General features: G+C 63.8%; 1 protein-coding gene across 8 annotated transcripts in view; it reads right to left on the bottom strand.

Moving 5' to 3' along the window:
* Nucleotides 1–1,746: 1,746 nt before the first annotated feature.
* Nucleotides 1,747–15,239, bottom strand: part of BRD1 (bromodomain containing 1) — a 40,328-nt gene continuing 26,835 nt past the window's right edge. For 2 of the 8 annotated variants that reach the window (XM_044228862.1, XM_044228863.1), the window contains exons 8-13: nt 11,510–11,614; nt 5,255–5,390; nt 4,747–4,874; nt 4,171–4,280; nt 3,764–3,918; nt 1,747–2,918 (exon numbers count right to left, since the gene is read on the bottom strand). In XM_044228862.1, coding sequence (XP_044084797.1) covers nt 2,735–2,918; nt 3,764–3,918; nt 4,171–4,280; nt 4,747–4,874; nt 5,255–5,390; nt 11,510–11,614 — 818 coding nt within the window. In that variant the 3' untranslated portion in view covers nt 1,747–2,734. Of the gene's footprint in view, nt 2,919–3,763; nt 3,919–4,170; nt 4,281–4,746; nt 4,875–5,254; nt 5,391–9,518; nt 10,213–11,509; nt 12,005–15,239 lie in introns of those variants that run through there. The other 6 variants (XM_044228865.1, XM_044228866.1, XR_006381401.1 and 3 more) reach the window with 4 other exon arrangements.

Here is a 15,239-nt window from a genome sequence, read left to right as displayed (position 1 = left end):
ATTCTCCACCACACCAAACAGCTGCTGCAGCCCCAGCCACCACGTCCACATTCCAGCCAACAGAGCAGAAAAAACAGCAGGAAAGAGCTCTCCTCCCTGAGGGCGCTTCCCTGAAGGGACACTTCCCATTACGTCCCATGGGTCGGGTCTGCTGGCCTCGCCCGGCTACACGGGGCCCTGGGGGGCCGCAGTCATTACTCCGAGGGCAAGGGCGAGGGGGCAAGGCGGGGCAGGGGGGGTGGGTGGTGCGGATCTGCGGGAGTCTGGGCCACAAGCGCTCCTGGGAAGGAGAGCCTGCTCTCGCCAAGGCGGTGATCCCAGAGCACATGAACCTGGGCGGAGTGAGGTCCTAGAAAGGGCATGAGCCGGAAGGGACACAGGGTCCCCATCTGTCATGGGGAGACCACGAACTCTGCCAACTGAGAGCAGAAGCGAAAAGGCCCGGCCAGGGTGGCGGGGACGCAGGGGCCCTGAGCTGAGCCACACCATGAGCGCCGCCCACACCTCAGACACCCGAGGAGCCAGGCGATGGTTCTGCCCCTTCGCGCTCCGAGCAGAGCCTCACCGCCTGGAGCAGACACACTGAGCGGGTCCAGGCCTGAGTCCCCAGGCCCCGTGTCCCCCAGTGTCCCCCGGGCAGCCCAGAGACCACAGAATCCCAGCCCCAGGTGACCTGCAAGAGTAGCAGGAGAGAAGGCCAGCGGGGCTGACCCAGAGCACGAGGTCGGTGCCTGCCGTCCGTCCCAGGCTGCCCGGCTCCCACCACCAAGGGTCCCCACGCTGGCGCTGGGCCCTTGCACACCCACCCCCAAGCCACCCACCCCTCCCAGCAGCTCCCCTCCCGGGATGCTGACCTCTGCTGCTGATGCCAAAAACCTAGGTAAACAGGAGACCATTTTCTGCCCCTTCCGGTGGCTGCAGAGTGGGCTGCCCCCAGGAGGTGACCCAGCAGAGCCCCAAGGTGCCAGCACGTACCAGCCCCTGCTGGGCAGGCGCCTCCCGTCCCACATCCCTCTCTCACCTTGCCTGGCCGCAGCCCCGACCCCAGCCCTGAGCCCTGAGCCTGGCGGGCCAGGCTGGCTTCTGAAGAACCCCCGAAAGCAGCACGTGGTGGGGTCCGGGGCAGGTCCCCGTGGGAGCCCCGCATCCCTGCAGCCTGTCCCAGGAGACTGGGAACACGCTGCGAGGCACGACTCCACTCCAGTGGACGCCACTAACGGAAAGTTCACTCTGCGCCGACCCCGACAGCACCTTCTTCCAGCCTTCGGTGTGACTGTGACCACGACCCTGACCGTGAGCGGTGGACCGTGGTGGGGGGGCCACCAGCTGCCCTCCCCAGGTGCCTCGGCTGCCGCCCCAGCAGGGGGCTGGGGGGTGCCTGGGGTGCAGCCCCCGCTCTGTTCGCAGACCGCAGCCAGCGTCGGGCCCACCGTGACCCCCCCCCGCCGCCAGCAGATAAAAAGCGTCCGTCAGACACAGGACAAGCTATCAAAGGAAGACATTTTATTTTCAAGTTTCTATGGAGATGTTACAAACAATGGAGTCTGAAGGGGAAAAAGAAAAAACATTTAAAAATTTTAAAACTACCAGTTTAAAATAAAAATATGATTAGGTAAAATAATAAATAATGCCATCCCATGACAGCTTTAAGAGGAAGGCATGTCGCGAGCCTCGATGAGCCGGCGGGGACAGGCCAGCTCCAGCCCGCCCGGCGCCCAGAGAGGGAGGAATGAAGTGGCCACACCGTCCAAATCTTGACTTTATTTTTTAATATAAAAACCGCATTTTTGGAAACCCACCCTACCTTTTCCCCTAACATAATGCTTTACCTCTTAAAAATAAAAATAAAGTACTAATTCTATATACATCACATGTACCATACAAAAATGTATCCAAAGTTTCTATTGCTACCAAAGTGTTCTAAATTAAAACAAGTTACAGAAAGCCCCTCATTGTAAACAAAAGATTACAAGTTACAAAATCAAAGAACACACAGCCAGAGTCATTTACACAACAACCAACACATCCGGCTCCCAAAGCAAGTTGAATTTTTATGTGCTTGTATAAAAATGCATATCAATATACTTCTGCAAATTTATCTTTCATTATAAAGCAAATGAGTACACTTTCTACAATAAATATCCCGCTGGGAGGCACACCCGTGGACAGGCGAGGGCAGGCGGCAGAGGCTGGAGGCCGGCGAGGTCGGCAAGGACGCGACACCCAGAGGACGCGCCCGCCCCGGCCCTCACGGGGGACGGCGGAGTGTTTTTGGTGATTTGCAAGTGATGTACACAGCATAAATTTATTCTCCACCTCTTTCCACAAAGTACCATCAAAATAATGTCATTTTCTTTCTTAAAATACACATTTGTCATTGTAAATTTACATCCCGTCTTATTAAATAGTGGTACTCCGTGTAAAGAGTATGATTTACAAAATTATTAAACATTCAAAAGTCTTTAAAAAAAAGCTACAGGTCAAAGAAAGTGAGGCGAGCAGCGGCCTCCAGCCGGACGTGCGGCGGCACAGACGAGCCGGAGGACGCAGCCGCGCCGTTCAGAGCGCCCAGACGGGGATGTTCCCAGAGAACTTGGAAATAAAACCGGCCCTCCGCGCGGGAGGACGAAGGAAAGAACCAGGCCTAGAGATCAGAATAAGTTAAGTCTGGAACAATATACACGCATGTACAGCTTATCCACACTATGGACAAGGCCACGCGAAGGCGGGCAGGTCAGTCGATGTCACTGAGGTCGCTGGTGGGCTCCCCGTGCACGCGGCTCAGGTGGCTCATGGCGCGGTCGAAGGCAACCCTCACGGCCTTCCTGATGCTGGAGTTCCGCCCCTCCATCATCTTCAGTTTGTCTATGGTCTCGTCCATGCCCAGGGGGACCATCTTGGACTTGGGGAGCCACTGCCTTTTTGAGAGAGAGAAGAGGGCAGTGGTAAGGGCCGCCCACGGGGACCCAGCAGCTCCGAGCTCCTGGGATGGCGGGGATGCGCGGTGGGCGCCAGGCGCTCCAGGGCCAGCCCGATCAGCCAGCCCTGACCAGCCCCGCGGCCGCGGGCAGGGGCCCGGCCTGACCCTCCTGTGAACCTGGGAGGGGCCGGGGGCTCAGGGACCGTGTGCAAATCAAGTCTTCACCACGTCTCCTCCACGACACTTACCAAGGGGCCACTGCACCCTGGAGGCTGGGGGGAGACCAGCACAACCATCGGCCGCCCTTGCCTTACCTGAGTGGCCACCACGGGCACACACAGACCCTCCCTCGCACAGCGGGCAGGGGAGGGCAGGGCCACGCCAGGAGGGGCGGGCAGGTAGACCGCGCTGTGGGGCGGCCGCCGGGCCCTCAGACCAGACACGGCGGGCACGAGCCCCCACCGCGTCTGACCAGGACCGGGTCACCGTGAGGAGAGGGACACGGGTGAGGAGCGCCCCTGGCCGCCATCAGCACACACAGCGCTATCGGTCTACACCTCTCCACCGGCCCCGCACGGCCCCTCCACGCTAGGGAGCCCCTCGCCGGCATAGGGAGCTCTCGGCACAGAGACCCCTAACGCACACCCCATGCGTGCTCGGGGACAAGAAACCCGAGCACCGTGGGGGCTGTAGGACCCCAGGCCCAAGAGCACCGTGTAGACCCATACGGGAGAGGAAGTGACAGGGTCCGGTCGGCTGTCCCCCAGCAGGACCCTGGAGCACCGAACGGCGTGACAGCAAGCCCAAGGCCGGCCCCGGCGAGGCCCGCGCCCCTGCACTCACCAGCTTCTCTTGTTGTCGAAGAAGAGAACGAGGAACAGCTTCTCGTCAGCCTTGGTCTGCATGTGCTCACCTATCTTCAGCACGTCCAGCGGCGGGGCCGGGATGGTGACCCCGTTGTGGTGGCCGGGCACACGCGGCATCTTGGGGTCGATGATCTGTCGAGGGAGGTCACGTCTGAGGGCCCGTCTGCCACGGCCCCGGAACACACTGCTCCCTGACCCTGCACACACGTCCCCCGGCCGACACTCAGGGGACACTTGTCCCGACAACAGCAGCGGCAGGGCCCTCGGACTCGGGGCTCAGGACCCCACAGCTCAGCACCCTGGCTCCCCAAAGGGCAGCCCCACGGACCCACACGACGCACAGCCCGGGGTCGTGGCCCCACAGCCCGCTGCCCCGAGGCTCACCAGGGCCGGATAGGAGGGGTAGCCACTGCACTTGGCCCACACGACTTTGAGAGGCTCCAGGACGGAGGCCGCAGCATCGGTTGAAATCCACATGCTGTTCTGACCGACCTCTGGGCAGAGAAAGGAAGGACGCGGGGCGTCATCGGGAGGGCCGGGCACCGGGCACGTCTCAGGCCACCCCTGCAGGAGTCCCAATAGACCCACTCCCACCTGACCCCAAAGCCTGGCCCGGCCAGCACCAGCCCAGCAGGTCCCTCGCGCTCCACCAGATGCGGAAATGTGGGGAACCTGCAGGCCTGCGGTCCCCGATGTGTGGCTGCAAATGGCCACCGAGCCTAACGTCGGTGGCCTCCAGAGTCTCACGACCAGCAGACATTCTGGCTGAGTATCCCCCACACGAAAGGATAATGCGCAGGACAAAGCCGCCCCCGTTGTCCCCACAGGCCCCCTTCCCGTGAGCGGCAGCCGTCCCCATGCGCGTGGAGCTCACAGTCCCCTGGGATGGAGGCCAGCTCGACCCCGCCCGGCAGAGCGGGCGCCCACATCACGGCCCGTGGAGGACGGGCCCGGACTCACCGGCGGCGATCCGGGCGGCCTTGGCGTAGTTCCCGTTCTCGATGCAGGAGATCAGCTCGCTGCGGTCCTCCAGCGTGTGCCTACGGACCAGCGCGGGCTTGCCCCGGCCACACCTGGGCGCGCTAAAGCTTCAGGAGGAAAAGCAAAGCTGCGTCAGGACGCGCTCCTTCCCCTCCGCTCCGTCTGCAGCCGGAGCCGGGCCCCCGAAGGCACACGGGGCAGATGCACCCAACAACCCGGAGCGTGCGGGGCCCCCACGGGGCAGACGGGGGTGCGGTGCTCGCCACCTTCCCATGAGCACACGACTTTGGGAGGAAAAGATAAAGAACGAGTGTGACCCGATTCAGAAACTGCCCGTTCTCCACCAACAGTCAGTTTCCCGTCTCTGGTTCAGCTCCACGAGGCAGGTGGAACACAGGAGGCCCAAGCCCCTGGGAGGAGGGGGGAGGGGCAGGGGAGGGGAGGGCAGGGCAGGCGGGCGCAGGTCAGCAAGCGGGGCCGGGCCCACCTTGCGTCGCAGAGCGGGCTGCTGCTGGAGGCGATGCTAGACTCGGAAGCGCAGCGTCGTCGGGGCGCGGCTCTCCTCCCCGGGGCGCCGCCCGGCTCCTGCGCGCTCTGCGCACCCCCAAAGCCGTTGGTGAGACCTGCAACAGAGGCCCAGGGGCACCTCAGTCCCACGCGCCGGACCACGCTGCGCAAGAGCGCTCCCGTGCGAGGCCGCGCGGCATCCGGGGACCCGTGCCCCCACCCCGCAGTGCGCATGGCAGAGACACGGAGGTGCCCTCCGAGCCCACGCTGGTCCCAACACGGCGCTCTTCAACACAGAGCAACACGGTCTGCACAGGCCCCACAAAGGCCAAGCCGAGCGCACCCGCCTCGTCCTCCCCAGCTCCAAGGACTCTGCCACATGAGGAGCCCCCGCGTGGGGGACCAGCCCTGCCTGGGTGAGGCCCCTCGCCACCAAGAACAGGTGCACACACGGGAGCTTCAAGGGGAACGGCAAGTCCGAGGAAACGCACACACTCGAGAACACGCAGGACACGTGAAAGCAGGCGACGCGCCCTTTAGCCCCGCGCCCCGTGGCCCACAGTGCCAGGGCCACTGGGGAGGAGACCGCGACCACCCCCCGGTTTGCCAACAGTCTGTGAACAAAACACAGTTCACCCAGAAGCACGGCAACTCAACCGCACCGCTGCCTCCCGAAGCACCCGACGCCCCAGCAGGGCAAGCGGGCAGCTCCCTCGGGGCCCGACAGCCGGGCACTTGGCACACTTCTCTTCCCAAAAATCTCATTCCCACGCTCAAGAAAAACATGAACTCTGGGGGCACCTGGGCGGCTCAGTGGGTTAAAGCCTCTGCCTTTGGCTCAGGTCATGGTCCCAGCATCCCGGGATCAAGCCCCACATGGGGCTCCGGGCTCAGCAGGGAGCCTGCTTCCTCCTCTCTCTCTGCCTGCTTGTGATCTCTGTCAAGTAAATAAATAAAATCTTCAAAAAAAAAAAAAAAGTTAAATCTGATTCTTTAAACGTTTTCTGAAGGAGGCGGCCAGATTACGGGGTTTCCTCATCGACTTTACACGCTACTTTCTCAGCAGCCAAAGCACGCGTTCAGCGAGCTCAGCCGAGAAACAGCCGCGGGCAGCGGCCACTGCTCACAGCACAGCCGGAAGCGACTTGTTCTCCTGGAGTAAGTCCTGGAGACGTCTTGTTCCATTGCCCTGCGACGCAGCAGCACCGGTTCTGAGAGAACCGAGCTACCGCTGTGCTCACGTCCACACCCCGGCGGGCAGGGCAGCTGGCGGGGGCCGAACTCGCCCAAGGCGTTCGGACAGTCGTGGCCCATAAAGCGCAGCTGCTGAGCGGAAGCCAGGCCAGCAGGTCGGGGACACGGGGAAGAGTGAAGCCACGCCCAGGGTCGCCCAGGGTCCCCCAGGGGCTGCAGAAGGCAGCAACCCAGAGACAGCCCACCCCACCCATGTTCCCTGTAGGGACGGAAGGACAGGGCCACAGTCCCGCAGATGCACGTCCAGCACCCGGCAGCAGCGAGGCCACGAAGCACCGCCTGTGCCTTCGAAGAAGCCCCAGGACATCACCCGACTGGCCCTATGGGCAACTGCCTGAGCAACAAGGACATGCAGCCACAAAGCGGCTCTGCACGGGGTCACCTAGGAGCTGGGGCCTGGTGACTCTGGATGACCTCGCCGGGCACTTGCCACCTTGACCCCAGGTCCCTTCCACCTGCACCTCTCCCTACAGAGCTGGAGCGGGCACTGCTGGGGCAGACGTGAGAGGCACTGGGAAGAGCTCAGCCAGGGCCCGCTGCCTGTCCCCAGCAGGGCAGTCCTCGCTCAGAACAGCAAGAGAAGACGCCTGCTCCAGAGCGCCCCGGCCAAGGTCAGACCGTGGCCCAGCGCCTGCGTAGACGCATCCAGGGAAGACGACGACCCGGCACCCGTGCTCCCAACGTGGCGCCAGGCTGCACGTGCCACCGGGAAGGCGGCGCCGAGGGGGAAACGTGGGGCTCCCACGACCTCCCCAGGGCACTAGAGGACAGCGACGCCCACAGCGACTAGTTACACGCGCCGTTTGGCTGCTACCCAGGAAACATCCCTTACCAGCTGCCGACGAGCAGGCATCACAGACGCGCCCGGCAAGAGAAGGCTGCTGGGGCCGGAGCACGGCCTCCCCGGGCTGCCCAGCCCTCCCAACGTCCTCAAGGTGGCCGGGGCAGCAGCGTCTCTGCCCCCTCCCGGCCCACAGATCTCCTGCACAGACACGCGCTCCCTCCCAGCCAGCGGTGGCTGAGGGAGCCCCCGGCCCACCCTGCACAGCCCGCAAGGCCAGGGCAGGTACTGGGGTCTGCGCGGAGATGGGCGCGCGAGCCACTCGCGAAGGACAGGCGTTCACGCGGCACCGGAGGCCGTAGCCGAAACCACGTCCACACCACCTCTAACAAACCACTTCAGGGAAACAGACGTCTCTCAACAGCGAACGTCGAGTCGCCGTGCTGCGAGACACGGCCGACGAGCTGGCCACGCGGGAAAGGCTGGCGGCCTCCAGCGCAGGAGCCGCGCCCCCAGAGCACGCGGGACCTGTGCCCAGGCCCTGTCCCGCCACACAAGGGCCGTCCTCTCGGCCCCCACGGGCACAACACCCTGAACCAAAAGACGCTCTGGCCCAGCAGCTCCCCTGGGAAGGCTTCCTGGGACACAGCTGGGTCCCATGGGGAGGGGCTCCCAAGGGGCCCTGAGACGGCCGGTCAACAGCGGCAGAAGCTCAGCCCTCGAAAACTTCGTTACAGCTTCGAGCTCGTGGGAACAGCTCCCGGCCGCCGGGCGGTGAGAAGCCCCTGGTGGTCCCCCACGGGGACGAGGCCACACCTGCCATACCCTCACTGCTCCTCAAGGAACCTTCTGCTCGTGGGGCAGGAGGCAGAGAAGCAGAGTGGGCCGCGCTCCCCGCACACCACACCCCGTGGCACAGACACCGGGGCGCTGCCTGCCAGCCCAGGAACGGCCCGGGACCCCGGACGGTACAGCCGAGGGTGTGCCGCCGGGCCAGCTCCCGAGGCCGGGGGCCCAGCGACTGTGCTCGGCCTCCCGAAGTGCTGGGGCCACCTGCTTCTTCGTGCGTACGTCTTTATTTGTACTGCTGGCAACACAATTGCGTTTTTCAACCTTTTCGTAAAAACAGCAAATGAGATCCCAACTGCCCTGCTTTCGCCTAGACCGCCTCCCAGAAGCGGCGTGCACAGCAGACGATCGGCGTGGGGAGCAGAGACAGAGCTGCCGGCTGGCTCAGGACTCCCCGGGGCCCGGCCGGCAGGGAGACACCCGGAAGGGCCGGAGACCAGGCAGAAACCCAGGAAAGAAAGACACTGACAAGCGAGGGGAGGCATCGGTGTTCACACATCTTCCGGCCGGGCCGCACCCTGCGCCCGGCCCGGCGCCCCCGGCCCCTCCAGGCCAGTCCCGCGCCTGCTGAAGGCGGGATCACCATCTCGGTCCACGTAAGTCATCCGCGGGCGCCGGAGGCTGTCTTGCCCCCGGCTCTGAAGTCGCCCTCGGCATCGTTCACACCTACCCACGGGGTCGGGGCGGGCGGAGGCGGCGTCCCTGCGACGGCCGGCTCGAGGAGGGGCACCGGGCGGCTCTCCGGCACCAGTGCCCGTTGCTCCCAGGGGCGTCTGGCTCTGACTTACAGAAGGGGGTGGGCGGGGTGGGGCCCATGTCCTCCACGCGCCGGTGTGTGTGTTTTTGTTTGGAAGATGGCTGAAACAGATGCTCCCAGCGTCCTCCACAAAATTATGTGAGACCCCGGGGCGCAGTGACCGCTCAGCAGAGCTCCGGTCCACGTGGTGAGAGAGGACAGTTAGGGTCCAGAGAGTGAGCTACCCAGCATGCTAGTGCTTAACTGAGAACCTGGAAAACAGCGAAAAAGCCATTTAGTCTGACTGGGGGCGCCACGAGACCAGCCTCCACAGAGCGGCCTGAGGGTGAACGTGAGTCCCTCTCTGTGTCTCTGTGTCTGTCTGTGTCCTGTCTCCCTCTGTATCTCTGTCTCTGTGTCTCTGTCTCTCTGTGTCTCTCTCTGTTTCTCTCTGTGTGTCTGTATCTGTCTCTGTCTCTGTGTCTGTGTCTCTCTCTGTGCCTCTGTCTCCGTCTGCCTTGTCTCTGTCTGTCTCTGTCTCTGTCTCTCCGTCTGTCTCTCTCTGTGTCTCGAGGTGGCCGGTGTCTGCCTCCATCTGTCTCGTTTCTGTCTCTGTCTCTGTCTCTCTCTGTCTGTCTCTGTATCTGTCTCTGCTCTGTGTCTCAGTCTGTCTCTACGTCGGTCTCTGATCTCTGTCTTTGTGTCTCTCACACGCACACACACGCCACGGCGCGTGACGTGCACACGGCAGCGTCTCGAGAGCAGAGACCAGGAGCGCGGAAGTCCCGGGCCAGCTGTCCGTCTGGGAAACAGATGAGCATCGCAGGAGGAGGAAGCGAGAAGACAGAGCGTGGGCTCCGGGTGGCGCGGCACCAGCACGCGTGGGGTCAGGGTCTCTAACCCGGGCCGCCCCCCGGCGCTTCCCACAGCTCGAGAGCAGGGAGGGCCCCCAGAGGCCGAGCGTCTCCAAATGAGAGGGTCTGTTTTCCCTCTAACTTGGGAGTCTTGCAGCGGGCCGCGGGACGCCAGCAAACCCCCCACAAGGCAGAGCACACGGACGAATCTCTGGAAAAAGTGGAAGGTTCAGAACAGTTCACGTCCTCGGACAGTGGAGGCCGCCCCTCGGAGCGAGCGGTCCAGGGCGTGCAGAGAGCGCCAGGAGGCGGAGGTGAGGTAGAGCCAGAAACAGGCGCCAGGACGGGCAGCGGGAAGCGGCGCGGGCCTGGGCCCAAGCGCTGCGCAGGTCCCAGCGCTACTAAGACTCGCGGGCCGTGCGGGACGGCGTCAGGACTCAGCACGCGGCCGGTCTACTGCTGCTCTGGAACAAGAAAGCAAACACCCCCGCGTCAGTCATGCCACCGGGGGCAGGCGCTCATCCGGTCGCCCGCCGCGGCCCGCTCACAGACGCTCCTGCGCGGCTCCCGTCGGCACCAGACACCTGCAAGGCCCCCGCTCGGCCGTACACAGGGCAGGAGGGAGCCAGCAGCTCCTACAAGGGCGGGGGCGCCCGAGGCTCCGGCAAGCACAGCCGCGAGGCTGCCCGTGGAGCCTCACCTATTCGGGGGGCGGGGGGGCATCAGCTACAGCAGGACCCGCCTGGCTGGGTGAGAGCCACCGTCGGGCCCCACGGACCCCTCCTCTGACACCAGCTTTGTGGCACACCAGGGCCGTGGTCGGAGGCTCTGGCCCGGGGCCTGGAGCCCTGATCAACGTCCCAGCGGCTCTGCCCAGGTGCCCGCGGCACAACGCGCTCTGGCTTCTGTCCTCGCGCGCCAACTGGACCTCGGCGCTCGCACACACAGCGCGGAAGGAGGGTGCGCCGGGCCCGGCTCCGACGGGCCCCAGCGCGGCGTCTCGACTCACAAGCACAGACACAAGCTCCACGCACAGCCCGTGCCCCCCACGCAGCTCACGGTACGCGGGAACGGAGAAGGCTCCGGCCCACCCGACGCATCAGCCGCCCAGAGCACTTCCGTCACGTTAAGTGAATGAAGCAAAGTTTCGCACACGTTAGGACAAAAGTTCTACAGAATCTTCTGGCCACCAGAAGGAGTCGCATGTCGGCTGTGGGGCAGGGAGCGCGCCCCAGCCACCTCTGCCTGGCCACCCCCACGGAATACGCCTCCGGGTGCAGACATGACAGGCGGACCCTGGGCACCGACACTCCCGGGCCTCCGTCGGTGGCACGGACGCAGACGACGCGCGCAATCGGCCGCACCGCCCGGGCTGCACGGGCTCAGGAAGGACGGCCAGCCGCGCCCGTGGGGAGGCCACCAGGCCGCGGCCACCCCGGCTTGAGAAATTCAGGGGACTTGAGGACAGAAGCCCCAACACGCGGGGCCAACAGGCTCCAGGGTCACATCAGCGGCTCCTGGCGGGGGCGGGGGGGGGGGATGCCGCCGCAGGCTGGAGCCACGCGGGCCCGCAGGGGACTGTCCCCATGCGCCCTGACCCACCGCGCCACCCACATCCTGGGACACGCCGCGTGCGCCACCAGACCCCGCCAGGCCACCCCAGCCCCCGACCGTCCGTGGCCAACAGCAGCTGAGGGCCCCGCCGGGCGGCTCCAGCGACAGCCCTGGAGGAGAGAGACCGCGGCACCCCGGGGCATTTACCTGTGTCCAGCCGCTTTCCCGGGGACCCCTCCTCCACCTCAGAGTCGCCGCAGGTGCTCCGCGACCTTTTTCTTGGCTGCAGAAGAGTGTCCAACCTCGGAAGGACTACAGACAAAAAGGTTTTGGTCCCTAGCTGAGGAGAAGTTGGCTGGGTTTCAGTGTTCTTGGCAGACTTTGGGGGGCTTACACTTTTCGATTTGCAGAAGAGAACAGAAGTGCGTCTGTTTACATCGCTTGCTGGCTCCGGCACCGCGGAGACCGCCGCTGGCGCATCGCCACTACCGGCGAGGGTGGGCTCTGGAGGGTGTCCGGTTACCAGTGCGCTCTGAGTGCAAATGCTAAGTGATTCATTATCAAATGTGACTCTTTTGAATAGTTTACTCTGCTCGGGGTTGAGTTCTACTGGTTTGAGGGTTGGTGGTTCTGAATTAGTCTCCGAGTTTGAAGGAAGAGGTAATGCATCTGATGGTTCAAGTTTAGGGGGAGATTTATCTCCTGAAAAAATTATAAATAAAGTGATTTTTGAAAACTGATCATTATAAGATCTATTATAAAACTTACTATAAATGTGAAGTCCACCAAAACACTAAGTCAATCAAGGAAAACAACGCGTCCCATATACTGTCTGCAAGCGGTCAGGGCCGCAGCGGCCCGGGCCCGTCGGGGACACTGTGTGCTTCCCTAACCGCGGACACTGACGCGGCCCGGCGCCCGGGCTCCAGGCGCGCAGGGTATCACGTCACTCCCGAAAGCGACTGTCGAGGTCTGCCTCCACACACGCCAGTACCGACAGCGTTCGCGTCTGTGACCGCGACCGCAATCGCAATCCACCGTTCACTTACCTTGAGGAAGAGGAATACGTCCCAGAACTAGGGGGCTACCCAGGCATCCCCACACGGTCCTGACCTGGGCCACACGGTCAGCGAGCAGGTCAGCAAGAGCATGTAAATCTGACTCTGACCGAGGGGTTCTAGGCTGGTGACAAGGCCCATCTGGTGTGTGGCGGGTGGCTGTGAATGTCTCACGGAGCAGGAAAACCTCCCCCTCGGCTCTCCACCACCCCACAAGCCACGCTCTGAAACGTCACAATGGAGAGTCTTTTTCTCAAATCTGACTTTAAAAATAAAAACACTCTTTCAAAGAAGACAATCTTTGCCTCATTTAAAAGGCTCCTTGAAACTATTAACATGAAAACCAGAAGTTGGACAACCCGAGGGAACAGGGCTTTATCCCCGTGCCCAAGAGGAGGTCCTCCAGGGACCACGCAGGCTGGCCATGCGAGGGAACAGCCCTCTGGGACAAGCCACTGCTTTGGACTACAAGACACGTGACACCAAAGTAAGAGTAACAATGCACACGGCCCGAAGCGGTCCGTACAGCCTCACTAAGCACAGTTCTCCTCTTACTAACCCTCCAAACCGCCCAAACCTGCATGGAAATACCTAAGAAGGTCATGTCTCAAAGCTGGTCATTTTGAAAGCGGAAAGCTGCACAGCTCCTGGGTCCCACTTATGGCCCAGAGCGCGCGTCCTGAGAACTGTCCCTTAGGAAGGTGAGACGGAGCCAGGCGGCAGGGTCCTGACACAGCCAGACACAGCCCTGCTGGGCCCTTGAAGCTGGACACAGCACGTCACAGGGGACCCAAGACCCGAGGCAGTGTGTCCGCGGCAGAGGGGACCCAAGTCCTTCTGTGTCCACGCCCCTATCACGGCCGTACCACTGCCTGGGGAACCGTGTGGCACCCGTGACGTGGAAACACCGAACCGCGAACCATGCTGACCGACACGGGGCAGGGTTCTTCCTGCCTGTCCCTTGCAGTCCCTAACAGGTTTAGGAAAACAAAAGCCACGGGCCACGCAGGGAGACTGAGCGCACGGAAACCAGAGAGCAGGGGAGCTGCTGCTGCTGGGAACCTTCTCCAAGAAGCCGCGCCGGGCAGGGACTCGCCCCCGCAGCCCACGTCCACTGGCGTGAGGGCCCAGCACCGCCCCTTCCCTGAGCGCGCGCCTCAGCTCGCCACCTGCCTCCTGTCCCCGGCCCGGCCTCTCCCCCGGCCCCCCACGCCAGGTCCCAGCCCGACCACTGACCAGGAGTCCTGCCCCCATCGCTGCAGCCACGGCCGGCAGCCCGCCTCTGTCTCAGCCAGGTGGGCCTTGGCAAGGCAGGCCGTGGCCACTAGCGCCTGAGAACGCCACCGCCTCCCCAGGTTCTTCTGGGCCCCCTCCTCACATGCCCTGTCCGTGCTTCCCCCTCCGACTCCAGTCCCGGCTCAGCCCCGAGCCTGCCCGTCTAGCCTGGGCAGCCGGCCACCAGCGCGCCCGCGTCCCTGGCCACGTCACCACCAAGGTCCACGCACACACTCTCCTGCATCTCACGCTCCGCCCACCCAGGGCTTTCTTCGCCCTCACGCACCTCGCCAGACGCAAAGGTGAGGGCGTCCTCTGAGGACCCTCCCCACCCCTCCTGCTGCCCAAAGGCAGCCTGAGGCACAGCCACAACTGCCCTGCCTGTCCACCGTCCCCGCGCTAGGCTCGGCCTGGGCGGTTCCCCAGAAGCCTCTCTGAGGCGTGAAGGGGCAGGAGGCGGGGGCCAGCCGTCAAGGGCTATGCAGGGGACCTAGCGGCGGCCGCACCAGGGGGTTACCGAAGCCCGGGGCCTCACTCTCCTCACCCATGAGAAAAGAAGAAAGCACTGGTGCCCGGTGACCCCGCGGCTGGACCCCGGGTCCATCAGCCAGCACCCCTGCCGCCCGCTCAGGACCCTAAGCCCACCCCCCACGGGGAGTTGACACACACGTTCCAGTTCTCTTGAAAGGTCACTGGCTGCTGACAGTCCTGTCACTGAACCAACCGCACAGGAGACCTGCTCTACGACCTTCTAGAACAAACCCCGTTCCACTCGGAGCCGTGAGCACAAACATCCAGGTCCGAAACTCCGAAACTCACAAACGCCACAAGGTTCCCTGCTCAGGGTCTAGAGCTGGCGCCTCGGAAAACCCGGAGAGGCAGGTCCGTCCGCAGCTCAGGCCCTCGCCAACTCCCCTGACCGAGCGCGTCCGCATCAAAGCCACAGAGAACTCGGGCAGGCACTGGCGGGAGGCGTCCGCCTCCTGGGACCCCGACCGCAGGCTGCCTGACCACCACCCCTGCCTCGGGCTTTCACCCCGCAGTCCTCAATGGAGAAACCGCCACCTACACACGCTGCGGACCGGGGACCCCTTTTACAGACATGGGACGAGACAGGGCCCTCCCCCGCTGCAGCGGGACCCGCCGAACCGCAGCCCCACCCGCTCTGGGGAGTCGCGGCCGCACAGAACGAGCGCCTCGGGGAGCCTGCGGGAAAAGACAAAGGCTCGGTCCTGAAACACGCGGACAGACGGCCTCACAGCACGACGTAAATCCCAGGGGCTGGAAGGGAAAGGCCCAGCCGGCGACTCGGTGACGGCGCCCTGCACCCTGCCTGCCCTTCTCCCAGAGCCACCTGCCTTCGGGACTCTGCACCCGATCAGCCCGCCGGGACCGAACTCCAGCAGCAGCAGAGACTAAGCCCCGAGGGCGCAGGCGGGCGAGGACGCACGCACCAGACACCTGTGGCCGTGACCGGCGACCCGGAGAACCACGGGAGCACAGCAGACAGAGCGGAGGCAGGAGCCCTGGTCCTACCGCGGGGGCTGCGAGGAAGAGGCCCCAGCAGGGCAACGGCCCCCAGGGCCTCCCTTCCAGGAGGGGCC

Source organism: Neovison vison, chromosome 12 (genome assembly GCF_020171115.1).
Source record: "Neovison vison isolate M4711 chromosome 12, ASM_NN_V1, whole genome shotgun sequence".
In the NCBI taxonomy this organism is placed as follows: Eukaryota; Metazoa; Chordata; class Mammalia; order Carnivora; family Mustelidae; genus Neogale; species Neogale vison.
Note: the sequence above shows the minus strand (reverse complement) of the source record. Positions and strands in the feature narration are given on the sequence as shown.